General features: G+C 42.4%; 1 protein-coding gene across 1 annotated transcript in view; it reads left to right on the top strand.

Moving 5' to 3' along the window:
* Nucleotides 1-637: 637 nt before the first annotated feature.
* The window catches only part of LOC103363067 (interleukin-1 receptor accessory protein-like 1-B), a gene marked incomplete at its 3' end in the record, with an annotated part of 170690 nt that continues 143594 nt past the window's right edge, over nucleotides 638-27733 (top strand). Inside the window, exons 1-2 of the mRNA XM_008289670.1 lie at nucleotides 638-688; nucleotides 19527-19623. Of these exons, the coding sequence (XP_008287892.1) occupies nucleotides 19542-19623 (82 nt within the window). The remainder of the gene's footprint in view (nucleotides 689-19526; nucleotides 19624-27733) is intronic.

Raw genomic sequence — 27733 nt, 5'->3', positions numbered from 1 at the left:
CCAACCACAGCATAATGACAGCTACAGCCTCATTTCGTGTTTAAATGACCGCCCCATGAGCCCTCTATTGCGCTTTTATTCGGATAGGGAATCTCCTCCTGTCCTGTGCCGTTTTGGTTAACTTGTGCGCACTTTACGCATCTCGCTTTGACACAACGGCACTCTGAGAGAGAGGGAGAGGGAGAGAGGGAGAGAGAGACGGCATCTGATGTGTCTTTTTCTGCACATCACTTTGGAAATTTGCGCTCGTGTAGTCGTGCTGAAAGCTGCGCTCACCTGCCGGGGCTGCGTGGCCGTGAGCGGCTGAGCGACTCATTTAATAGGATAATCAGACTAATTGCCTCCTCTGGTCCTGTCCTTCATTGATTCCGTCGACCGTTCCCCTAATCACTGTCATGATTTTCTTCATTTTCTTCTTTCCTGCTGTTTGAAAGTGACTGGCTGCAGGTGTTTTTTTTTGCGCTCTGATTTGCGCCAGCGAGGACTGGCAATATGTAATTTTGGGGACAGACGCGGCGTTTTTGGAGAAGTGGACTATTTCACAGCTGGAATTCCTTCTTTTTTCTTTTAAACCCCCCTCGTTTGTGCTTTACTCTGTAGACCAGAACATAGTGTGATACACCGTGATGGTGTGGGGCCATCAGAACTGACAGCAGAGTGTACGCTATCATTTGGAAACTGCTTGTGGGTAAGTTGGATTTATTATTTCTTTTAAACGTTGCCAAAGTTGCATCGTGCTGCCCTCTGTGGATGTGTTTAAATCAGTTTGTCAACACCTACGATTAATTTTGGCACTGATATTTCATATGCACAGATATGCATCGCCCACTTATCGACGGGATTGAACAAATGGAGTCCTAATATGCGGCACTTAAATGCGCATTTGGAGAGATCCTGTTTTTTACGCATGAAGCCCAGCAGCTTCTTTTTTTTTTTCTGCTTTAGTTGCGGACGGAACCTCCTCAGTGGAACTGTTCACGGCTGCAGTACGGCAGTGGAAGTGGACTGCTGAAGTCTCCGGTATTCTCCAGTAAAAACCTAATTCATCCACGCAGAGCCATTAGCGCGTTATTGGAAACGAACCGTTCGTTTTTCTTTCTTTATCGGCGGTTATTGTGTAAGAATGTGCGCATATGCACATCGCTCCGGTGCGTCAGCAGTGTGCGCTTGTGTATGTGCGCCTGTGGAAGTGCGCGATTGTGTGTCGGTGGATGCACGCACGCGTGTTGGAGGAAGGAGGCAAGAAGAAGCCGGGCTTAGTTATTTCAAATTATTTCTGCTGAGTGATTGCTTGGCGAGTCAACTCTCTCTGTGCTTCTCCTCAGTGTTTGCTCGAGTCTCCTCTCCCCCTGCTTCCCTCCCCTGCCTGGATGTTTGATGGCTTATGATGGTCCAGATGGATGCTGGAGCTCCTCTCTGGCTCTGACCACACTGGGCTTTGCCAGTTAAACATATTTGGGAATCAGGAAGTGATACTGATGTAAAGTTAGAGCAGATGCCGGCTTTAAAAAACCCACTAGAGATGAGTTACAGAAGGCACTGTAGCCTTGCACGTTGCACGCCATGAATTTATCAAGCAGCACCCGCTGCAGAGGTGCTTCTCTTTTGTTTTTCTGTGAATTTATCACAAACCAAGACCTCCTCAGGCCTACAGGCAGCGTAAGCCTTCTGTTCATCCAGCCCAACTCCAAAAATCAACTTGCATCCTACTCTGCTTCAAATCTTTCCACTTTAATTTGGTTTTGACGCTTTAGGGAGATATCTTCTTGGTTTGCGGGGCTATGTTGATGACACCTTTATTCATTTCCAACATCTGGGGTTAAGCTTGGCCACAGGAGCAACCAGCACCACATGAATTAATAGGTAAGTGGCAGCGGCCACTTAACGGAAGCCCTGCAGCTACATATTGAGCTGAGTCGAGTGCTCTCACACAGAAATTGATTTAGACAGAGATTATGTCATCCAGCATTGGCACTTTTTTATGCTGGTCAAGTTTACCCAGCAGCGCTGAATACCTCTCCGGCTTCCTGATAGATTAAGTGCAGATTTAAAGGACATGCTAATGTTGGGCTGAAGATGCTGCTCAATTGGTGGGTTTATTTTGGGAATCCTTCATTAGCGCTAAAAGCAATTTAACACTGACGGCACGTTTGAATGGTTCTTTTTCTTAATAAAGCCGACAGGTGAACCACCAGGGCTTGACCATTAGAGCTGCACAGACACATTTTAAAATACCTGCGTGCAGTGAATATTATTTCTGCATTTTATATTTAATAAAATTCCTTTTCAACCTTTCAAACCTCAGTGCTTTGCCACGAGGAAATGACAATTAATTTTCCTGAGAGAAGCTCCACCTACGTTGCACTAAAGTGAGCCGAGACCAACAGCGTTTTGGAATGCCACTTGACCCCGTTCAGCTTCCACCGCGCTCTCCGGTAGACAGAAGAGTCTGAAAACATCCCATCTTTCTTCCCTTCCTGTCTTGATTGATACTTTTAATTTTCAAGGAGCTGTCACCAAGGCCTATTGGCCTTGGCTTTGCAATCAAAGGGCGGACAGTCAAAGGCTTTCAAATGAAAGAGTTCATTAATGCAGTGGGAAATAAGGGTTGTCTCACTGTAGAATATTGGCTCGGTGTGAGGAGTGATTGGTGCAATTGATGAGGATTTGTGAGTAAGAATGTAGGAGAGGACTTGGAGAAGGGGGCCACCTCAATCATGGCTATTAAATGACATTAATAGGACTGAGGGTGGAAATGGAAATACAGAAAGGTGATTCGGCTCGTGTGTTTATGTATGTGTGTGGCCACGTGCATGTGTGCGAATACCACAGACGTCGTACCGGAGCCCGAGCACCTTCCATTCCTGCTTGGCACCGCTGTGCAGAGTTATTGACTGTTGTGAAATCCGAGAAGCTGTGGACTACATGCATAACAGACGTGCTCTCAGTTAAATCTTTTGAAAATCCAATTCCCCTGAAGATGAGATTCCTCTTTCCCCATGCCTTGTTCCATTTTCAATCACAATCACTGGGCATTGATCTGATTCAAAGCTATTTATTTTTGTTGCAGCCATCATGTCATGAATTGGCAAGTATGGTAGATCAGGTAGATAACGGTATGTCCGGCCGTGTCGCTTCGCCCATTCAGAGAAGAATCATGTCTGGAGAGTACAGAAGGAAATCTTTGGCGTGATGATGTTAGAACTATATAGTGTTTGAATACTCAGAGTAAAATGCTTTTAATTTTGCACTGAAAGAATGTGTTGATCATGTTTATTGTCTGGAGATCCCTTAGATTTATCTTACTCCGGTTTTCAGTCATTGGACTTGAAAGTTTAAGTGTGGACAGACATGGGAAAAATCATCATTTAAATCAGGTTATATGCTTAAAAATGAATAAATCTAAAGGAGAGTAGGGCTAATATCTGTAATATTCTAACAGTATTGTATACAGTATACCAAGTATTCATACCTCTTGGAAGTTTTCTCCTTTTACTGCTTTGCAGCATTGAATCATGCGCATTGAACTTCTGGACAAGTATTTACAAAAAAAACCAACTCTTTGATGTCAAAGTGAGCACAGATTTCTACAAAGTCGATGTCAATTAATTAGAAATAAATAATGTAGCATCCTCCCCTTTAAAGTGTCTCATCGAGTTCAACACAGATGCAGCGAACTCGTGCTGTAAATCACACAATTAGTAAAATGGAGATAATCTGAGTGCAGTGAATGTGTCTTTAGTGATTGTAGTATAAAGACACCTAAACCTGGACGGTCCAGTCACTGGTGAGTCTGTCCTCTAGGTTATAAATCTGCCATGAAGACAAAAGAACACTCCAATCATCTGTGAAAAGGTTCATTGATTATTCAGCTGATAGAAATATATTAAAGGACTAATTTATTTGTTATAAAAGCCCAATATTAAGTGGTTCTAGCTCCTCAACTGTGAAGGTTTGCTCTGAAAATAACTTTATGTGGATTGTGTCGGTTGGACAAAACAGCCAAATTGGAGATATAATCTTGGGTTATCTGAACTTACAGGTGATAAGCTTGAGTAATAAGTCAAAAAACAACCTACATCTTTTTTATTTAGTCCCTTTTTGTAGGATATTTGAAGATGTGTGACAGTTTGATAGGGTGTGACAGTAAAATAATAAAGTCAAATAAATGGTGATTTGAAACGTATATATAATTAGTCACAAACATAATCTGGCAGAAAATCCATCCAAACATAAAAGACGATGCTGTTTAGTTGAGTAGGAATGTAATTGTTGGGAGACAAGGCGAGTTAGAACACTGCAGCCAGCGTTTTGAATCAGCGAGCTGGACTGTGTGATGGAATTGTTGGATTTTGTCAAAGACCGTTGCACCAATATGACAAATTACTCTGATTCATTTTATCGATTAGCCAAAACCAGGCGTGTTTACTTGGGTATTTTATCCGTAAGCGGCTATTTCTTGTTGCATTTATCCAAAAATCGAAACACATTCCAGTTTTATTTTCGAGAATTGGATACCACAAAACTCACCTACGCACTGGATCCGCAACAAGAGATGTCATAATTCCCTATTGTGTCAGCACCATATATGTTATGTTAGGTCAGGTCAGAAAGGTTCAGCAGAAAGAAGCTGCTTTGTTCCTTGATCGTTTTCCTGCAGAAGTACGGTAATCTGTCCTTGAGAAGCTTTCCGACGGGAAACTAGACTGTATGGAAAAGTAAATGGCCTTCAAAAACGGGGCCTCCCATTCGCTTTGATGCAGTTGAGCTCTGGGTTCGCCTCTTTCTCGCTGTTATTCACTCGCGATGTATAACAAAGAACGGGCTTGCTTGCAAATCATTTTCACGGCCACTCATTTTTTTTTTTTAAGACCTTGATGTGAACACCATCATGTATGGATGTGAACTGAAGCCGAGCGTTTGCCGCCGCCATGCTAGCTTTATTTACTTCCCGCGTGTAATGGCATTCCTATTCTAACAGAGCAACGCTTAATACTTCAATAAAAGGGGTGGTTACGGCGCCGTTTCCAGCTGTCTTTTTACATCGCTCTCAGAAAACACATTCTTGTGTTTCGTATGTGCGCGCCTGTGTCGGGTTCAAAGCATAAAGTTGACCAGAATCAAATGCATTTTAAAAGCGTTTACTTCCCCATTTGTTACAGAGGAAAATAAAAGGACTCGGGGTCAGCCACAGTGTAGCATGCCCCGCAGCTTGAATGTTGCGCCGGTCAATTGTAACGCAGCGAAAATGAAGAAGGAGGCGGCGAAATACTCGTGTTGCACTCTCTCTGATGAAACGGCCATCCGAGGCATGATCAGTTACCTCAATATACGGTATTTGTCTTTGCTAGAGGCGAGTGACGTTTGAAATGAATGCTTTTTTCTGCCCCCCTTTTTTAATCAGCGCCAGAATGAGAAGCCCATTGCTATAAGCAAGAGGACAGAATTATTATTTTCATCCTTTTCTTTCTCAGCCCCCCACACTGTCGTCGTGCCATGTCTGGAGGTGATCCTCTGAGACCCATCCAGCCTAGAAAGATGAAGTTCATGTGTTTTAGATAGCTTTTAGAGAGATGTGGATAGAGGATGGAAATTGCATGCCAGGGGAAGCAAAATGAGCAATTTTTCCTCCCATTTCCCCTCCTCTCTCCATCGGATCTGTGCTTACTCATTCATGAAGGCTTTGTTGTGTCATTCCATACGTCGGCGTGCAGATAAAAAATCGCACCAAATGCCAGTTGGCAGAAAAAAAAGAAGATGCTCGGGCTATGTTATTTTGCAGAAAAAAAAACTGCAATAACCGAAAGACACGCGGCTCTCTAATGTTATCAAAACACCATCGCAAGGTGTATTCACATTTTGACCTGTACTCTAAGTGGCTGCTGTTGATATTCAGAGAATTCGGCCGAGCCTTTTTACAAACCCATTTAGGACGGCGTGGTCTCAGCTTTTGAGTATTCACAGAAAGAGGAAAAAAAAGAAAAAGCTGGTACTATTATATCCAGAATCTACTCGAGTGGCAGCCATGAGCCACGGCCTATTTGCATACACTATATGAATGCACACATGGGTACCCTCAGTAGAAATGCTGAGAGCGTTTGAACCAAATTCTCCCCTCCGAGTCAGGCAGGAGCTTAAATAGAACAGCTACGTCAAGGGATTAATAGTGAGTGAAATCAAGGAGCGCTTCATTAGCAGTTCTTCATTTGTCATTTGTCATTAGCCACTTCACATGAGACCTCGGGCAACATAGTATTTACAGCTAATTTATACGTATATTTCAACCTGCCTCGAGTACACAGGATGAGCCCGGCGGACTCGATCGGAGCGATTTAAGCCGGCGCCACGTCCGAAACGTCGCCTCATTTGCTGCACTTTCTTTGCTTGAAAAATTCCTGCGTTTTCCTAAATACAAAAAAAAAAAAATCACTTTGCAATTCAATTCTAAAGCCCGGTGCCACTAAATCAACAAAATGTGACATCGGTCTCGTCGGCGATGACAAAAAATGATGATAATTCATCATCCAGATGTCCAGAATCCAAATTTACGCCTCACTATGAAGCCAGTAAATGAGCGTTTATTATATAAAAGTGGTGGCAGAATAATTTCAGCTCATGCTTCGACCAAAACGGCACCACATGTGTGGGTGTGTTGCTACGAACGCAGGTAAGAAGATGAAATTCAATCCAGGCAATCCAATTTGAAGGCTTATTCTAATGCCTTATACTGTGAAGTGTTTTGTGCTGTAATGGAACAGAGTTGTAGTTCTCGGCTAAGTTATTTTGATCTTTTCTATGTTGGTCTGTCATTTCATTCATATACATACATATGTTTACATACGTGTATGTAGATTGACCATTTTTGCATGAGATAAAAATCATGCTGTCCTCTGCTGAATTACTCCTTCACCATGACAATCTACCTGCAATGCATCCATCATGAGCATTGTTGAACTTCATTGTTGGACATTTTGTTTCTGTAAATAATCTTCTCCGTGTGGCTAAAGTAATGGCTAGTGCATACAGTCAGGTTTAAACGTATTTGGACTGTGACAGTTTTGGGGGATTTTGACTCTGCACACCACAACGGATTTCAAAAAAAGAGGAATCAAGATGTGATTGAAATCTAGACTTAATTAAAGCGGGTTCAGCTAAAAATTTGCAGATTTTCTTTTTCTAAAATGACATTTTCTGTCCTTGAAGCACAAGGACTCATACAGGGAATCCTGGGCTTTTAGCTTGTTTTTAAGGTAAGACTTCAGCAATGATTAAAACAGAATGGAATTAATTTGTACAACACATAGAAATATGTAAAAAACAATCTATGGGTTCTCACTGTGACCACTTTTGTGGCTTATTTATGGTGACATTAAGTAGAAAGAAAGTGCAAAAACTACTTTATTGTGAGATTTTGCATGGGTTTATCCGGGGACGATGACTGTCTTTCTTTAATGCTGCTGTGAAATCGGTGCATTCTGATACACTGTTGAATGTAAATCCATCCAGTGTTTTGCACGGGGAAGTCAAACCCTCAGTTGTAATTCAAGGGTTTAACAAGAAAACGTTAACCATGTGAGAATTGTGTACTCCCTCCATTTTCACAGACTTAAAAGCAATTGATGAGCAATTTCCTCGTTGTTTCATAACAGATTAGGGAGCTATGGGTTCAATTCTATGTGTTGAATTTAGGAGCTGCTCATTGGTACTGTTAATACACAGGCCAAAGAGTTGTCTATGTTCGGAAGGAGGGCATCTATTGGCTGGAAAAGCAAAACAGACCAATCAGAGAAAGGGAAGAAGGAAAGGCCAAATCAACATTAGGTACGCTGGTCAGCTTCGCAACACCAAAAGGCCTGAAAGACAACTACAATAGTATCCAATCAAGAGAGATTCCATTTAAACCACTCGTAACCCTCCAGACAAGAAAGACCAGTTTAGACTTGGACGGAAAACATCTGCAGCGTTTTGGAACTGGATTCTTCCGGCCAATATGAGCTTGTGTCAGAATGATGAGAAGGGAAGAGCATGTGGAGGGGGGGGCTCATGATCCGAAGCGTTATCTGTCAAACATGGTGGAAGCAGTGTTATAGTCGGGGCATGTATGGCTGCCAATGGAACTGGGTCACCGGTGTTTATTGATGATGCGACTGCTGATAGCCGTGGCGGGATGGAATCTGAAGTGGATAGAGCTACTTTCTGGCCACATTCAGTCAAATGCTGCAAACGCGGCAGAGCGGCGCTTCGCAGTGCAGATGGATAACGACCCAAGACACGCAGCGAATGCAACCCAAGAGGAATGAAATGTTCTCACATGCTCGAGTCAGTCACCTAGCTAAACGCAAATGAGCTTGTTTTGCACTTACCCAAGACAAAACTGAGGGCAGAAAGACCCACGGACACGCAGAAACTGAGCTGCAGTAAAGCTCTGACAGAACACCTCATGGGAGGAAGCTGAGCAGTTGGTGAGGGTCCATGGGTTCCAGACTTCAGGCAGTCATTGGTTGTAAAGGATCCAAGTAGCAAAGATACTCACATTTAGAATTATGCTGGTTGATCTAATTGCTTTTGAGCCTGTGAAAATACAGGACTTAGTAAAATAAAAAGAAAGAAAAAAGTCTGCAACACCAGTCTTCAATCCTATGGGGAATCCGCTTCCAACCTATTTTGTGTTTTCCAGGAACTACAACAATATAAAACCAGTACAACAATAGTTACATTCTATGCATTATGCAACTAAGCCGCCACTTGCAAAATACGTATGTCCTCGCTGAATTGTGCACCTCCTTTATGCAGGTTCTCTCTCTCTGTCCTCCCACGTGGGTTTAATTGTCCAAAAAAACTCCACAACGTCTGCCAGCAGCTTTGCGTGGAAGAGGTTCGCCAAGTGGTTTGCGGTGACATTTAGAATCTCAGCATGACAAAATTGGAAGTGAAAGTCCACCAAGGCGTGCAAGAACACTGGATTCACACCTTATTCAAAACACTTCCCTGTGTGAAATACTGGAAGAGATGGCGGCATATGATGGATTTACATTCAGCAGTGTAGCAAAAATACCCAAATCCCGAGGAATCCTGCAATAAGGTAGAGCTGTTGTGAGAGGAGTTGGAGTTAGAAGACTTAGTAAAGCTTTCCATGACATTCTTTTTAATTATTAATACTACAAATACTACTCTAAAAGGGAGAAGTTGGGGACTTATAGATGTTTGTTTTCATATGTTTGCTTGTTGGATTTGGTGTAGTTTGAAGTATAACCAGCGTGTTTTGATGGTAGCTGAAGTTATACCTTCAAAACAAGACAATTTCCAGCAATTGCTTGGATACAGCCCAGGACAGAAGATGTCCAGTTTTGGGGAAAATAATGAATCCCTCAGTTAATCCAATGTGTTTGTCCAATCTTTCAATTACATCTTGATTGCTTTAACCCTATTCGGGACTTTTGGGGTCTTTTGGACCACGGGCCATTTGGTTTAGGTGACAGGTATGCATTTGGAACCAAAAATACATCAACTTATCAGAAAATTCAAAGTCTATAATGAATACCAACAAATATTTTGCACGTGTTCTTTCTTGGGATCCCGAAAGACCTTCTACGTATGGCAACATCCTGAACAGGGTTAATTCAGATTCATTATTGTGGTCTGCAGAAGCAAAACTTATGACAACTGTGTCACCGTCCGTCCTGCGGTCGGCTAATTTCCAACTCATTTCCTATGATTGACTCCATTTTGGAGCGCTCATTACTGTATCGTGTGAGGTTTGAAATATTAGAACAACAGCCATTACCCAGTTCAGTTACATCCATGGCTGCGCCGCTGCATCATCTATATATTTAAACATAACAATTCCAGTAATAATCCAATCCCCAGTTTGGTTAATGACGGTAATAATTTCACGCTGCGGAGGCATCCTTTTACGTCCCAGCTGGGTGTTTGGGCAGGGGGTTACTGGTGGGCCTTTTTTTCGGCCAGCCAGCTCCGTTTCCTCCGTTTCCTCCGTCCCTCCCCATCACCACACAACCTGGACCAGACCCACAGAGACCGGCTCTCAACAGGGTTCTTGATTTATGGGCCACTTTACAAGAAGGGCCTGGGGACGCAGCACTCCTTGTCCTCCGATATTGAATCCCGGCTGCCTAGCATGGAGATGTGGGTCGTCTGTTATTGTGTGAAAGCTTATTTGCATTGCGCCGCTCAGCTCTCAGTGGTAGCTACAGCATGTCTGCTCGCTTTAGCTCTTAAGTTTATTTTCGCTCGCAGGGCTGTTTGGTTTGGACATGTAGGAGACATTTACAGAGAAAAGGTGCGCTGAAGACAAATAGCTTTCGCATCGGCCGGTTTGTGTGCCTTCTGTGTGTGCACCTGCGACTGTATGTGACATATTTAAGCAAGTAGTGCTGTATGAGCCAATTAGAATTATCTAATGCTGCACATCTGCCCGTCATTTATTCCCCTCAGCTCTGTGCATTCATGATGAAAGCTTAAGCAAGTACACAACCTTTAAACACAAAGCCAGATCAATTGACTGTACAATTTCAAGCGCGTTGTTTGCTCGAAGAAAGACTTTGATTATACGTTCAAAGGCTTTGTTTGTTTTCTTGCTGCTGGCTGGATTGTGCTTTTTTTTTTTTTTTTTTTTTTTGCTCTGCGTTTGGCTCAAGTTGATTCTTCCAAATGACTGATTTGATTGAAAAAAAAAAGGAAAAAATCGGCAAGATAAATGTTTAGCAGCCCTAATGATTATAGTTGCTGCAGGGTAGGCGTTTATTAACTTGTGTTAATAATCTGACAATCCTCTTTCATTCCCCCCTAAATAAGCCCACGGTTCTGCTGCTTAGACAAGACAGTGCTGAAATGATTTGGCAAACTACAAAATCTGCCGGGGCATTATTTCTCATTTTTGTGGGTCTTTACTTCCTCCATTTTTACGGTTTAAGAACGTTAATGTCAGACATTTTTATTGATCGCTATTAATATTTCTCTTTAATCTGTAAAAAGCTGCTCTGTCGTATTAAAGGATGTCGACAGTCCTGCTTCTTTTAAAGAACTGAAAAAAGAAAAAATCCAATGAATTCTTTTTTCTTCTTCCTGCTGTTACACTGTAAAATATGCACTGTTTTTTTTTTTTTTTTTAAAGTCAGAGCTCCTTGAAGAACTTAGACTTTGATGCTCTCCAATGAATAGCATTAGCATACTGTGGAGTTAGCTCGAGACTCATCGGTTCAGCAGCAGATCAGTCTCAGTGTCACAGATTTAAATTTAGGTGCCGAGCAAAAGATGTGTGTTGGAGGTTGTGTGTGTGCGCGAGCGAGATAAAGAGAGGAACGCTGCAGCCCGTGAATATCTAATCGCTTGCCATTGGAAGGCTCCACCTAAGCTCGGAAATTCTCATTTTACTTTCCGCATCCCTTCTGAAATACACCTCACCGCTGCCGTCGTTACATGTTAAACTTGAGATAACCCTGCAGCACAAGGTTTTTTTTACAAGTGTCATTCAGCGAGCTTCCTCATCAGGTGAATCCCATGCCAGACCTGTTGACCATGTTGGAGAGTTTTGATTGACGGTGCAGATGAAGCCAAGAGGGGGGGAAATAGACGCCGCACTTGAGTTTTGCAGACTCGTCTGTTACATAAGTAACTCTGAGAAAGAGCTAATCCGAGTCAGCCGACACAGATCTCCTCACATGGAGAATAAAGTTGCCGGATGAGCCAGATGTTGTGTAGGCGGCTGTTCTAATAGCATAAAAGGAGCAGTTTAGCTCCAGCGCCGTGCCTGTCAAAATCCCTGCGTCGTCCTATATGTGCTTTATGATGTGGGGAAATAGATTGCCTACAACATGTTTACAAGAAAAGCCTATTATGAGGCTTGTAGTATCATTTCAAAGAGTTCTAAATGATCCGCGATGGAAGAATTGTCACTATTAATTTGCCGGCGTGTGAGTCATCCCCCCGTGCTATTTTGCAATAAATCTATAGCCATCAGAGTTAATTTAAAACTTTTCGACAGTTTGAAGAGCGGCTTTAGTGCCCACAGCAGCTGGGAGAGAACAAACAAGTCTTTGACAGCCCTAATAATTGTTTCTGTTTTGAAAAATCAGCATCTGTTAACACCGGAGTATTTGCAGACACTGTAAAGGGCTTTAAATCACATCAACACGTTTTTATAGACGGTTATGGAGGCTACTCTGTAAGCAATGTTAATGAATATGATGCATATTTTGAATCCAGAGTTACCTGAATATTCCACAGTTATTAGCCTCTTTTTTTTGTGCTGCTTGGCTCCGTCTCATGATCCTGCCTCTCATGGCCGCCTTCTTCCTCGCCCTCTCCCTCTCCCTTTACTCGCACTCATTCATCCTCTCTTCCCCTTTCACCTCTCCCTCTTAGTAACTCCAGCAGGCTCTCCCTTGGTCCTCTTATCCCTGGCCTGGAATATCCAAAGAGAGAGCTCCGTTCATTTAATGTCATCCTTATTTCCCTGACAGCCAGGCAGGATAAAGAATCTAGTTAGCAGGCAGCTCAGGGAATGGGACTAAGAATTGGACGTGACTGCAAAGACAGTTTGTGTGTGCGCACATGTGTGTGTCTGTAGAATTCATTGCAAGTGATTTTTTTTTTTTCTTCACCTGACTGGTGGCTAACAGCTCCCGAGACCAAAAATATAAAAAATATAAATTATACATAGTGTACTGTATCTGCCATACTTCACCTAAAGTGGTTCAGTCACTTGAACACAGCTTAGTAACTATTGAGGTCAAACTGGGAAGCTGAAAGCCGAGTTTAATTCTAAATCCTGTTGTTTATTTGGTCATTTGTTGAGTACAACTGCACATATCTATTCCCATAGCAGAGATGCTGAATGACGATTTAGTAAAGGATGACGGGAAATTTCCTGAACCCAGAGGGAAAAGGGTTCCTATTTTCAGAAACATGAAGTAGGTTCGATTGCGAGCCATAAGCTAGCCAGCTGTCAGCTTGCAAGCAGATTTTTCTTTCATAGAATAGATAATGAATAAGAATTCTGGGGCGCCGCGATAGCTCAACTGGTTGTGTAACTGGCGTGCATCAGGGGCTGTAGTCCACAACGCAGAGGTCATGGGTTTGAGTCCTGCCCTTTCCTGCAGGTCCCATTCTTCTCCCCCACTTTCCTGTCTCTCTCATGACTTTCCTATTGGAAAAAAAGGCCAAAAAAACCCTTAAAAATATAAAAAAAGAATAAAAATTCAAAGTGGTCCAGCAACAATAATTTGCTTTTTGCACCTTCCTTGTTAGCTCATTTGCAGCTGTCTCCTTAATGTGTGTGATAACAGTACTTTTGTTGCTCTCGTTGTGCGGAAAGAAACATTGTTAAGCTTCATTAGTAAGTTGAAGATGCATTTTTAATTAGCAACAGGAACGCCGAAGACATTCAAGTCTTGCCCTCAGGATTCTTCCTGCAAGTTTGCTTCACCCTTCAAGCTCGAAGTGCGCACTTTGCGTCCCGACTCGCTGCCCTTCTTCTCCGTTGAATTCCTCTCAAAGTATTTATTGCAGCGAGGTGCAGCACATATCAAAGAAACTGTGCGAATTGGCCTTTCAAATAATGCCCATTACTTGTATTTGTGATGAAGCAGAGAAAAATTATTTAGAATTTACAATCTGCAAAAAATAATGGCATCTATTTCCATTTGGCGCTAATTCCATCATCATACAGCTTCTTACCATCCTGGTTCTGATATACAGCCAGAATTCCACGTGTAAACACATAATAGTTTCAAATCTGAAGGTACAATCACATAAATTGGCCTGTATAACCTAGACTGTTCTGTTAAAAAACAAACAGGATGCAACATGTATGGCCAGACCTTGTTATAATTGAGATAGCAGTTGCTAAAGTCAAGGTAGTGAAATTAACCTTACAGAAGGTTAAAATGCCAAATCACTGAGTGTTACTGGTGTCGGTCTTGGGGCAAACAGGCATTAAGCTAAACTTAGTTAGTGTTTCTCCAACCATAGTTGTGTGGATGGCTTTGAATTCATGTGAACGATCTTGTAGGGAGCTATAATGACCATAAAATGTATTTTGACTTCAATAAATGACGATTAAATACATGCAGCAAATGTGGGGGAAAACGTCAAGCTGACATACTTAGTATTTCGGTTACATCCTTTATCACTTGAGGATGGGAATTTGCTTGCGATGACGATATTGGCTTTTTTTTTTTTGTTAATATCCAATATTGTACAACTCTCAATTTCCAATTCCGACATCAACCAATAGTGATATAATATGTTTGTTACTGCAGCCACACTTGTTTACATGCTTCATGATGCAGTTTGAGGTCGTCATCATTTGCATGCCGGTAAATGCCGCCGAAATCCAGGCATTATTTTAGCGGTTTTCTTTAAAAAAAAACGATGACGATATTGACAGATATTACATTTTTATGCCAATATCAGGTCGTTAATATCGGTGGGCCAATATTATCGAACATCCCGAGTATCTGCCAATTCGTCCTCGTTCCCAGCATGTCACATGGACTGCATTGTCAAATCCGCAAGTTGTACGTGCAGGAGGAGTTAGAACATTTTTTTAGATCCTTGCAGCATCATGAAACTAAAGCGAGCCGTCACCACATATCGTAGCAAGATGTTTAACTCACAAGAACTTAACATTTTAGCAAAATGCAATTTCAAAAACTGCTTTCCACAGAGAGACAAGTTAGCAGCTCGTGAAGATACGCAATTGCATAATGTTGCAACACACGGCGAGTTTGTTTTCCTTATTCATCTGTTGATTGTGTTCCTAATACTTGATGCTTTTTTTTTTTTCCTCATTGTTCCAGGGAAGTAATGGAAAAAAAAAAAAACAACATTTATTTGAAGACAATCATAGTGTGAAGCGTGTTTAGATATTGATTGCATTCAAGAAGCGACCTCTTCTGTCTCCTTTCGCCTCCTGCGTTACATGTCAAGAACATGGAGGCTTGCGGTTGCGGGGTTATTAGATAATCTAAAATGGAATAATTCAGCGAGGAGAGCGCAGACTTGTGTGGGCGTGTGTGTGCGTCAGCCAAGGGTGTAAGGGCTTGAAAAGTGTTTCTCACAAATAGAAATGTTAATAACTCGCCAAGCAGAGTACATATCAATTTTCCGACTGGAGGTAGGAGGAAGGGGGCAGAGGGGTGAGATGGGGGAGATGCAGCGAGGGAGGGGGGTAATGACAGAAAGAGAGAGGGTGTCTATTCATACCTGGAGTGTTGCAGGTCATGTAATTACGTTTTTTTTATTGCATTATGTGAGTCAAATATAGGCAGCGTTATGAGTCATGTGGTCTAGGAGTAAAGTTCAGAGTTTGTCAGATAGAAATGATTTCATAATTTCGACACCAATGGCAGCTTGGGGGTTTTCAAAAGTGCAACAAAAACGAGCAAAACGTCCGAGTCGTGCACCTCGGCTCTATCAAAACTCCCAGCTGCATATCTGAAATGTCTCCCCAAACAACCGGGAGAAGAGTTTGCACAAAAAAAACCCCCAGAATCTCTGTTATTGCCTCTTCCTGTCAGCTCCCGTTGCTATCTGGGTAGCATCCTCCAAAGATATGAACAGTCATCCAGTAACAGATCAGATATGGCGGCGGTTCAAAAATCCAGCACGAGGGCCTTCAGTGTGAACAGCCCCGAGAAAACGTGTGACATAGCAAGAGAGGCTTGAAATGAGAGATTGGTATAAATCATCATCTCAATATCCATCTGGCAAGCCGTAGTAAAGCGGTAAACCCTCACTTGTAGATGGCTGAAATTGTTTGTGCGCGAAGAGGGAGATGCATTCCTCGGGGCTAACTCCGAACCCCGAGAGTGTTGAGCGAGTGCCCCATTTCTCTTGCCGAACACCTCCTTGAAAGTAATTGAATTTTGGATGAATCCGCTGAGGAGGAAACACTGTCAGGGATGGGGGGGGATAGGAGGAAGTGGGTGCTTGAGGAAAAAAAACAATCAAAGAATGAGAGGCAGGTGACAGCACCTTTTGGATGAGCTTCTCCTTAAAGAATGGCGCGCTATGAGATGCTTGACAGGATAAGCTTTCATAGAGGGATTTTTAAGAGAGGGCTATTCTTTTTTTTTTTTTTTTCCCTAAGATTTCATATTTTTCTTGGACATCTAGTATCCATTCATTTCTTGAAGGGGGATAGCTCTTCTTGCTTTTTTTTTTCTCCTTGCTCTATTGTGTTCCTGATCATATCTCTGACAGTTAGACAGCTACACTGAATCTTTCACTTCTCACTAGCTAATAACCATGTGCCAAGAAGTAAGACGATAGCGACAATAATACATTGACACCCTTCTCGTGATTACTGATAACAAGTTGAGTGCTTTGACCCCGATAAGCCCTCAGAAGTAGCTGCCTTCAAACAGGTGGCCGTCGTCTTTAAACGCACTCCACCGGCGTCGGAAAATGAGCCGCGTTATGTGCTGGATTTGGGGGAAGCGTCGCAGAGATCTGGCAGGAGTGCAACGCGGTGGAATCATGGCAACGTCTTCAAACGATCGCGGTGGCAACGAGCCCTTTTCTGCTGCTATCTTGAACAATCAGAGCACTTTCCTTTTCATTTCATGCCAGTTTACTCAAGACTCAAGTCATTGCTGAAATCAGTTGTGAAATTGCGTTGGAGCTGCAGCAGCTGCACAGTTTTTTACTAGAGGGAGCAGCAAAGGGGAATATACATTAACGGTGTTATCATGGATCAAATGTGATGACAAAGATGGTGTAATCTTTAGGGTTGGGGTCCTGTCTTGTTAGAAAAGAAAGCCGTTTGTAGATGAGCTATGATTAGAAGCAAAAGGATCGATCAGCCTCTGAAGGAACCTCAATGCAAATAACAGCCACGCAGACATGTGGTGGGCAATCAAAGCAAGAACGCCTGCATCGATACACGTGAGCCTCGGCCACCAGATGAGCTCAGCACCTTTTTTACACTTGCTTTGATCTCAGCAATAATGTGCTAAAGACGTCGCTTAGGGTGAACGTGAAGCTGGAAAGCCTATCCTGACCGGCCACAGAACAACATGGCACCGTGCAGCCACAGGATCTGCCCAGCATCATCTGCACCAACATAAGCTGCGTGCACAGAGCCCACAGAACAGCTCAGGACATCATCCAGTCCGGTTTGAGCTTGATAACCCTGCTGTTCGCCTGGCAGGAGATGCAGGGGTTCACTGACTGTGGGGCAGCTTCTTCCCTCAAGCTGCAAGACTTCTAAAGACCACTTAAACTGTCTCACCAACAAAGGCTCAAATGCCAGTGATCTCCTTTAACTTTGCTACGACTAAACCTAAACCTAACCTAAACTATCCAAACAACACTAGTTTGTCGTGCATAGCTGGACTGATCTCCACATTGCTATGTCAGTGTCGGAGAATGATGGAGAATAGCTTGAAATCAATATTAGCAAATAGGATTACTACTGAAGGATAATTTTTAGATTTGAGTTAAGAGTGGCAGGAATGCAGCAACGAGTGGGTGACTGGGTTGTTTCCCCTGCGACCACGTTATGCATTGAATTTGGATCACCGTCCACCTCATCTGCAGTTCAGACATGTACCATGTTGAAAGCCAGACATAAATGCTACTAGGTCCAACCTATTAGGATCTTTAATGAAAAAAGCGTCCAGGCCTGTGATATCTCCAGATGCCACCAGATTAATGGAATAGTATGCATGTCTGAGAGAGACTCATACTTCGTGATTCCCCGTGAAAAAAGACACAAATACCAGGTATCCAACCTTGGTGGGTGGATAAAAATAAACAGTGTCCTTGAAAACACTTTTTTTTTTTGGAAACCTTACTTCTCGAGCTGTTTTCAAATGCCGCACACAAGCTCATACCAAAGCACAATGCCATGTTTTCACGTGTGATTCCTCAATGTATTTAATCCCATAATCCACTTCCTTTTTTTTTTTTTTTTTACGTCGAGCACACATGCAGACATGAACCCAACAGAGGATGACGCGCCGTGTTTTCTCATCAGTGCAGTCGGTATCAACCAGAAATTAATTACAATGCATCACAAGAGCGCATTCTTAACCTTTTCAGCGATAATAAGTGTTTTCTTTGATGTCTAGCAGTCCAGGATATCACTGCGAGCTGCAGGGATACCGAGCAGAACTGGCGAATCAGTCATTTCCTCTGTTTTCAAACCCAAAGAACGAGGTTTTGTGCTAATGTTGCAAACCCAACATGGAAAACTAATTAAAAAGATAAGATTTTTGTGTAGTGGCATGAAGGTTTTTTTTTTGTTTTTTTTTTAGGTAGCACTGGTTGCAGAAAGCAAGGGCTGATGACAATAGGCCTTTGACGAGGAGAACACAGCAATGTCGCCATGTTTTGGCTGCCGGCCAGTTTCACATGCCTCCGAGTGTCTCAAAGGTTATTATGGCTTTTCAGGGTTTCCTCTCAAAGGCGTTCTGATGCAGCTTTGTGGAATCTATGTGAAGCATCTTTGTCGTGACTGAGATGCCATTGGAAGCGCCCTTGCAGTCTGCATGTGTCGCTTGTCGAGCGAAAGCAGAGATGGCACTTTCGCCGTAAGCAAGGAGACGAATTTGTGCCCCAACAAAAGGAAGAATTATGCCGTCACATGGAGGAATTTGATGAGCAAGTGTCGCTGAGGAATTCTTGTAGCCGCCGGCAGAGTAAACAGTATTAACTCTCATCAACTTGATTTCGACTCCGATGTACGTTCATCTACAGTGTCAACAAAATTGTGATTAAAAAGTGACATGTGGCACAACTGGATTAAATCTCTTCAACTATTAGCATGTCCTTAAAGCTGTAGTAGCTGCTTCTTACATTAAAATATCCCAAAAAAAAAAACGTCTCTCAGAGCGACATTTTATTAGATTTGTTGAGTTCATCATCCATCTCACACACGTGAATGAATGAAGCTTCGCGTGTTTGATTCGCATCACTTTAAATGTCACGTTATTCCCATTTTCATCGCCGTCGTTGTCACTGTGAGTTCCAGTTTTGGAAGTACGTTAAGCCACATTCACCTTTTCCTGCCTCTCAAACAGCTTTCCTGAATAATTACGTTAACAGAGAGATACCCTGATCCGACCGGGCACCTGATTACGTCGTGTCAGTCGCGGTAGAAGTGGACTTGTGCGCTGCAGGTAGTTGACAAAGCAGCGTGGCCCGGCTCGCCTTGATAGAGACGCGTCTTGACATTTGTATCATCAACAGCTTCGCCCTGATTATACAGCGAGTCCCCGAAGAGAAACTAACACAAACAAAGCAGCGGCAGACAAACAAAAATTTGCACATGGAGGTGCGAGACTTTTCTCCAGCTGACCTTAAGGCTTTGTAGAAGCTCTGTAATTATTGGCTCAGGACCTAAAATTTTCTTTGTATTCGCGCTTTGATCGAGCATCTCCTGCCAAAAATCGTTATCTCTTCTTTTTGATGTTTTTTTTTTTTGGGGGAGGCGGTTTGAGTGCATTCACAGCTTGCCATAGTATGAATTTATAACTCATGCGTTTGTTTCCTTGTAGGACTGATAAAAAAAAATGAAAGCTCCCATTCCTCTTCTGATCCTGCTTCATGCTGTTGTGGTCCATTGCCTGAAAGTGGTGTCGAAGCGAGGCTCAGGTAAGTCTCATCCCATTACAATGACTACTGTATCGCCTTTTTTTTCTCGTGAAACAAAGTACAGACAGAAACAGAGGAGAAAAAAACATATAAAAGAGTTTACTCACGGAATCCAACAAACAGATACATTAATTGGCTCAGAGATTTGATTCCCTGGAACATAGCAACATTTCAAGGCTCTGTTTTCTTTTTTTTTTTTTTGGCCTGAAAGCACAAATCATGTTTCAGTCAACAGCTCAGAGATAACACGGTCTCGTTCTGTTGTACTTGGAGACCAGTCGTGATGTGAAACAGAGCTGCCCTCACTTTGAACGGCTTCATTTAAACGGTATTCAAACTGAGCTTCAGACAATGAAGACGGAGTGTCATTGTTGATCTTTGCACATCAGCTGCATCTTGTTTTAATTTGTTGCAGGAGATAAGGACGGAGGGATGTTTATTCTTGTAGGGGTTTGAAACACTAATTACGTCCTGAGAGTTTGTTCAAACTATTTGCATTATTCCCACGTACTGACTGAGATGTCTGTTAAGTGTGTAAAGTTGGAAATCTTTTGTTTTCAAGATCTCCTCAGCTGCTTTATAAAAGTGCAGACTTGACCTTGTTTTGAATGTTTCCATGCTATCTGATGCAGCTAGCTGCTCTTTCAAACTGTCTTACAATAGATGCAATTAGCAATGCTCAGTTTGATATTGTAGGACTTTGTGCCAGTGATCTTGTAACATTTATTATCACCACTCCTCAAATCAACCCCTGTGTGCAAAAGTTAGCTTTAAGTATGTGAATGATTGAATAAGTTGCTTCTTCTTGGATCCATAAAGCCCTTTGCATGTAAGGACTGTGGCCTTTGTAGAAATATCAGAATAGTTGTTGCATGGCTGCTGCAGAGTCAGGAGATGAAAACTAGAGGAACATCTACAGGACATTGGCATACATAAAGGAAGTCCGTTTTTTATTTTCTTTACCATCCAGCGGCTGCTTGCGTCTGGGTTTTTATCCATGCATATTAGACACAGGTGCAGGAATGGCCCAGGGCTCATCAAAGGGTTTTCTGCTTTTCCAGCAGAAGTCCCTACGGGCTATCTCTTCCGATGCTTCACGAGCCATTGCCTAGGGCAAGGATTTGAAACGTGTCCACTGATAAATGAACACCCCATTCGAGCCAGACCCCCGTCCTTTGTTCCTTCTCTTTTAGATTGTACGGCTTTATTAGAAGCCATGCTGGTCGCAAGTTAGAGCACCGTTGTAAAAGGGGGATTCTGGGCAATGAAAGCCCATTTGAAATTGCATTGCTTTCATTTTTATGGAACAGAAAGAAGCAGTGGGGGCAGGAAGGTGAGTATCCTGGTGTGATACAGTCGCAGGTATATTTTCAAAGAAGCATTTTTCAGGGTTTAGGGCTCCTTTGTTTATGAGACAGATCCTATGCAGTTTGTTTGGTCATGTATATATTGGAGATTGCATAAAGTTAAGCTTGTAATCTCAATTAAATTGCAGCAAGACCTTTCTCTAATAAGAAACTTTACATTATTTACTGAGAAGAAGCTGTTGTTTCACTCATTTTTGAGCTCAATACAATGAAATTAATTCAATTTAATTAAGAATGCTTGAAAGAAAGATGAGCAAAATTGAAAAATATAAAGATTTACCTTAAATTGATCAAAGAAACGATAGATTTAATGTCTGATAAGGCAAGTTGAGACGCTCCACGCTCTGAACGTGTCGTGTTTTTGGTTTGTACCTTTGTCGCTGCAGAGAATTTCATCTGTGAGCGTCAGCCCATTAGAGGAAATTAAATGGCTTGATTGACTTCCTCGGGGACAAAGAATCCTCTATCTCACTCGCTTTCCCTTTTGCTGGCTCACAAACACTCGCACAAAAAGGGGGAGAAAAAAAAAAAATAAATAAAAAAACAAAAACTGTGGAAACCCCTGCACAGTGCTGCATGTGCACTGCTATTATCTGTAGATTATTAAATTCAAAACACTCGTCTTTGAGTAATGCTTTGTCTGCATTTGTACTTGGGGTGCAAAAACATACAATGCATATCTGCCATACTAATCCTCGGCATGCATATGTAGGAGAACGTATCCGTTTGTCCTCTGCTGTGGTTCCTCTTTGTTAGAATGCTGATATGGCCTGAATGGTTGGGCGAACAGAATAATTATGTATATTTTTGCTTAATACAGCACATCAAGTTAGATGTTGAAGTGAAACTCCACTCTTGGATGCACTTACACTCTTGTATGTTATCAGTAAGTGATGTTCAAACTGTGATGTACAATTTATTTCAGGAGTTATATTTGTAGCTCCATTCCTTTCTCTTTTTTTTTATTGAGTGTAAAGCATCTTGTAACTGGCGTTGCATTCTGGTTTATTGAGGTTACTGTCTGCGTAGAATGATGCAAAATAGCAAATGTAGAAATCATGATCTTGCTGTCTGTTTGTGCTTTAACTGGTTGTGTTGAACAGAATAAGGAAGATATATCACAAAATGGAGTCTGGGTTGCGTCGGGGGTTTGAGATCGCGGTCAAAGTCAGCTGTTTGATGCACATCTCAGTTTAACAGATCTGTGGTGGCAGAGGTGTAAAGTTTAGAGAAGTGGACTTGTCGCCTTCCCACAGGGAAAATCTGCGTGGGAAAAGTGAACAAGTGACACAGCGACTGTCAAACCGGCCTTGAGCGAGACTCTCGACAATGATTTAATTCTTTATTTTCTGCAGAGCAACAGCACAGGACTGAGGTTGTACAGTGCAGCTTGCAATGTTCCCTGGAAGATAATATGGTGATCAGAAAAGCTGTTGAAAAAAGACATCAATTTGATGATTTAACTTTAAAATTAGTTTCCCTGACTAATGAAATAGGAGGGTCATGGGCTGCTGACCTCCTTCGTCCACTCTTCATTCATCACTCAACAGTAACAGCTGGCATTTAAATGTAGAAACACAAAAAAAAACACATTGAGGGTTACAGTGTTCCACCTTTTGGCAAATATTTATCATGCATAGCAAAATTGAAAATTAGGAGGTCAGTGTGGTCAGTTGCTCTCACCAAACTACATCTCTTTGAGGTGTGGATGAGTTTTTCTGTCATTCTTGCTATCCTTGGTCATTAAAAAAGAAAACGCCCATGCTGGCTGAAAAATGGGGTTGTGGTGCTGGTATTGTCTTAAACACACAATCAGCCCCCTTGTCGGCCACTCGCGTCGCGGTACACAATAGGTGCTTGGACGAGCCGTGTGATAAATCCCTTAAAGCGCCCGTTTGGTGACTTGGCAGCGAGCTGTTGCACCACGCAGCTGCATTTTATTTGATACGAGATCGAAAGTCGGGAGATCACACGAGGTCTCAGTTTAGACTCTCTGAAGTAATAACTATGCATTTATTCTTTTTCGTACTTCAGAACATGGATTACTATCAGAGTGAGAACGAGCTGCAGAGGTTACCGAGAATGACTTTAGACAGTCCTGAATACAGAATAGAACAAAAAAAAAGAACATGTACCCGCCTCGCAAACTCAACTAAACAGGTGGAAGATGTCCAAAATAATATAGAAGTTCTCTGCCATGTTTCCATTTATCTTTGCTGTTCTGTTTTACTCCATGCAGCTAGCTGCAGTTCCCAAGCATCAGGAGTTTGTGTTCTCCACAGGGATTCACTGTGACGAATCCCTACAGCATGTCTACACTTGCTGTTTTTGAGGAGCGGTCCTGCTGTCTTTTTTTGTCGCTATGGCCACAATGTGAACCCTTGAATGACCTGGCGTACTTGTTTCAATCAGATACAAGATAATACTCAGAGAATTCCCCGTGGGGCGATGCTTCAGCTAACCATCATTTGATTAGTAAGGAAGCAGAAATAGTGCTATTTGCCCCATGTGTGGAGGGCTGCAGTTTGGTGAAGATGTGTGTGGTGCGTTTCAGATGGTGTCAGCACATTAAATGGCTGTTATGATTGCAGATGATTCGAATACGTATGGGCCAGTAGGGGACTCCTCCAGTAGGCTCAGTGGAGCATTATCACCTGATTTGATGGCGGTGAAGCAGCCACACATGTGGACGTCGGAGGGGTTGTTTGAGTCCTCCAGCCCCCTTTTGGACTCAAGTCTCATTTTGACTTTCCCTGTTTTTCCCCGACTTGCATTTTCAGTTAGTGTTTGGTTAGATTTCAGCACCAGAACTACTCGGTTGAGAAAAGGATTTTTTATTTTACATGCACCTATTCACAGGAGTGCAGGAGGCTGTCCATGTTCTCGGTGTTAGCGTCGGTTTTATCAGAGATCAGACTGGATGATAATGTGTCTTCTTGCCCACAAGAAGGTGGGGAAAGTCCCCGCTGGCTCGTATCTCCAGGAATGATGGCGCATGATAACGGACATTTAATGGGCTGATACCATACAAACCGGTAGTCTTTCAATATCCCGTTCAAGATTGGGTTTGCTAGATTACGATTAGCATTAAATCACCGCAGTTTACAATAGGTCTGGTGCTGTTAAAATTAGCAGGGATTCTGATTTTGCAGATAAATAGTGCTGTTGCGATTCTTTGCGGCCAGCTTTATATCATCGGTCCCTGGGAAGGTTCAGGAAAGCGAGAGGTGAACTGAAACACTTGACTCAGGAGCAAAAAAGAGGTAAAAGGTCTAAAAACAAAGCAGAGTTCAGCAAAAAAAAAGGCATCCAAGGGTCAATGTGCAACGATAAAAGCCATTTAACGGACCGATGGCGTCTGAATCGGGCGGCGTAGCTGTAGGTTGAGGTGCTTAAAGCTCAAGTGCGCTATTGATGCACATCTGTTGGGAGCTATTTTTAAAAAAATAGGCTGCCGGGATTTTTTTTATTTATTTTTGTGGTCATGGTTTATTTCTAATGAGGCGATGTCACTGTCAGACACATATTTACTACCAAAAAAAAAACAATCAGCGTTCCCATCCGATGATTGATTGCCTCGGGATTTTAAGTTTACACACTCTGTCGCGGGAAACATTTCTATTTTATATTCACTAAAAGCCACCCCTTAACAAAACTGTTAACACACGTCCCCCCCAGTGAACACTGGTGACAGCCGCAGATCCGCGATGATGTTCCTTGACATTGATTGAGACAGATTTAGCCTCTCTCCTCCCCTCTGCTGTACAGTCATTAGTCCCCATTTTTTCGCCAGACATTGATGAGTCCCCTGACAAATGATGCTTACCTTTCCACAGTCTCCCAATAATTCCAGCGATACATTACCCATAACGCTTACTCACTGCGGCTGCATCATTCTGTTTGCTCATGCATATGTAAAAAGCCGGCCTCCGACATGTGTTCACATTTGGAAATGGAATACAGAACCCCCTCGCTGCTGCTCCTTTTTTTATTAAGGATGGTCGCAGGGCCCAGCTTGTCTCTCTGATGAAGAGTAGCTGTAAATAAAACACATTCCATCCCAACAAGGCCTTGGTTCCCATTAGGGAGCAGCCGCTCATCATCTGTCTCTCCCCTTGTATTTATCTACTCCCGCAACAGTAGGTCCACGGCATATATTTTTCTCTCTCTTTGCCCACTTTTTTTTTTCTTTTTTCGTTCCGCTCATGCTGTTGGAAGAATCAAGGACACCCTGACAGTCAATTAAATTTACAGTCTTCACACCCATTGCACTACGCGACTCTGGGAGGATGTCAACATTAATACGTCAGTTAAAGGATAGATTCTTCCCCTTCACATTAATGGGGCTACTCACAATTTGGCCAATAATAAGGGTCCTCTTAATTGGACAAGACAGTGATTCCTAACAGGGGATGTCGACGCACAGCGCAAATTCAATTATAGCGAGCGACTTGACTTTGTAATTGATATTTAAGGACGCTAAATATGGCAAGAAAGTGTCAGCAAGATATTTTGAAGACACCCAGGAGGGGTGACCCTTTAACGGTGTCGGTTTTTACACAGGAAAACTACTCATAACTCTTCCGAAAGTAAAAACTGTACGAGCATAGAAGTGCTATTCGATCAAATATACGCCGCTCGTGGTTGTCGGTGATGAAAGCTTTGGGTGTAAAGACTTGAAATTAAGTTTAAAAATCTTTCTAAAACCAATTCGGGAAACTTCAGCTGAGATTAGAGGCTGGAATCTGAACTGTAGGCTCTCTGTCCCTGCGTCTCTCTCGCTGTCAGAGGCACACATGCGTGCATACCCGCGGTTCATCTTCCCTCGGTCAATACCACATATCTGTCACAAATGTTGAATGATTGCCTCCACTGCACCGCCCGTTCATAGCGGGGGGAGATTGATCACACACATGGCATTAGAAATGAAATGGCTTGCCACATGGAGTTGTTTTCCTTCCCACTGCAGAGAGAGAGGGAGAGAGAGAGAGAGAGAGAGAGAGACCACTCAACAAGTGTGACAGATATAGGCCTCTTGACAACTGGGGTTACTATGGATATGTGTTCTGGGTTGGAGACACATGCCACAGCCCTCCGTGTGAGATGGATGACGATCAATCACCTGATTTATGAGCGGAACCGTCTCTCCGTGGCCTGTTTCCTGACCTGTAATAATGTTACAACACCACCGCAATTGAGAAAAAAAAAGGCAGGAAGGGGTGTGTAGACGTAGGTCGAGGTGGACTGTCGATGCTTATGTGTGTGGATCGGAGATGTTGATGCATTTTTTGGGTTTCGGTTGAATTCATGGGCGGATGAAGGCCGTGGTGTGATTGGATTTGGGTTTACTTAAATCCAGATTTAGGAAATAGGGTGGAAGAGTGGGTGGAGCTATTAAGGCTGGGCACCTGTCAATCAAGGAGATAAACCCCTCGATGCAGTTCTGTTTAAGTCTTAATGTGTTCGTAGGTGAAAGAAGTTGAGACTTGCATCTTGTTTCAGTCGTGGAGCTGCGTTCTCTTGAATAAAGAATCTGTTCTGCAATCAAAGAAAAAAAAAAAGTAGGTGTTGTTCCTTTTTAAACTCTTGTTCCAGCCCCAGTGATTCTTTCCTAAATCCGGTTTTCTTTGTTGCTGCACCCAGAAGACTGAGAATAGTAACTCGTTAGTGGGCTTTTGTGTTCCGAAAAACTAACACCCCCTTTGAAATTCCTCTCACAGGTTGGTTACGATGTCCAGACACACATCTGCCTTTGAATGTCTAGACTCTACCTCATTGCATAAGCAAGTTCACAGCCCCTGATCTGTTCACTCCATGTAAAGATGGATAAGTCTTCCATGAAGTCGCCGACAGGTTTCCTCAGGAGCTGTTTCAAAGCTTAGTGTAGTCAAATACTATCAAAAGGTGGATCTAAAGCAGGGAATGCAAACATCTCTAGGCGATGAACTGTCCTATGAGATCACCTGTGTATAAATCACACTTAATTATTCATGACTTCAAGCCTTGTTGTAATTCAAACCGATACGTTATATAAATATTCACCTTCTGTGCAGTTGTCATGAATGGGGAGACCAAAGCAATGTCTTAGACCAGGCTTTAAATGCTGTACAGTTGGACATTTTAACACGGACGTCTGTGGTGACTGACTCACTTTTGGAACCAGTTTCAAGTGGACATTTGAGGAAATGCAGCGTTTGGCTCGTTCCCATTGGCTTCATGTTTCAGTCCTGCAGATATCCACTTGGTAATCACTGGGGCGACAATGAAATGAAAACTGGATGAAGTTTCATTTAACCTAATTTTTATGTTTTTCAAGTTGAAGTATATAAAGGCCAATAGAAATCGAGGGCCCCTGACAGGTGGCAGCCAGCGCACTGATTTGGCAGCAGACTGTGCAACGATAGACTGTATCAGATGCAACTAATGAATCAGTTAACTCAGGAGTCTGTGATGATAAAGGGAATGGGGAAACATGATAACATTTTAATAGTGAGGATTTTCTTACTGAAAAAAGGTACAAATTACCTAAATTGCAAAACGAACATGTTGCATTGCAGTGTCTTAAACTCAATATTTAATTTAGTCGGTACATTTTTATAAAATATAATATTGCAGGGATTTAATTTTATAATTTACATGAGTAAATTCACATTAATGTTATTGTTCTATTGGAAATATCGATTGTTTTATTCGTGCCATATCAATAAATCAATTACTTGACAACAAGAAGTAATTAGAGTACT

This window comes from Stegastes partitus, unplaced genomic scaffold, assembly GCF_000690725.1.
Source record: "Stegastes partitus isolate 25-593 unplaced genomic scaffold, Stegastes_partitus-1.0.2 Scaffold630, whole genome shotgun sequence".
Taxonomy (NCBI): Eukaryota; Metazoa; Chordata; class Actinopteri; family Pomacentridae; genus Stegastes; species Stegastes partitus.
The sequence above is the reverse complement of the archived record's forward strand: the minus strand, read 5'-3'. Positions and strand labels throughout refer to the sequence as shown.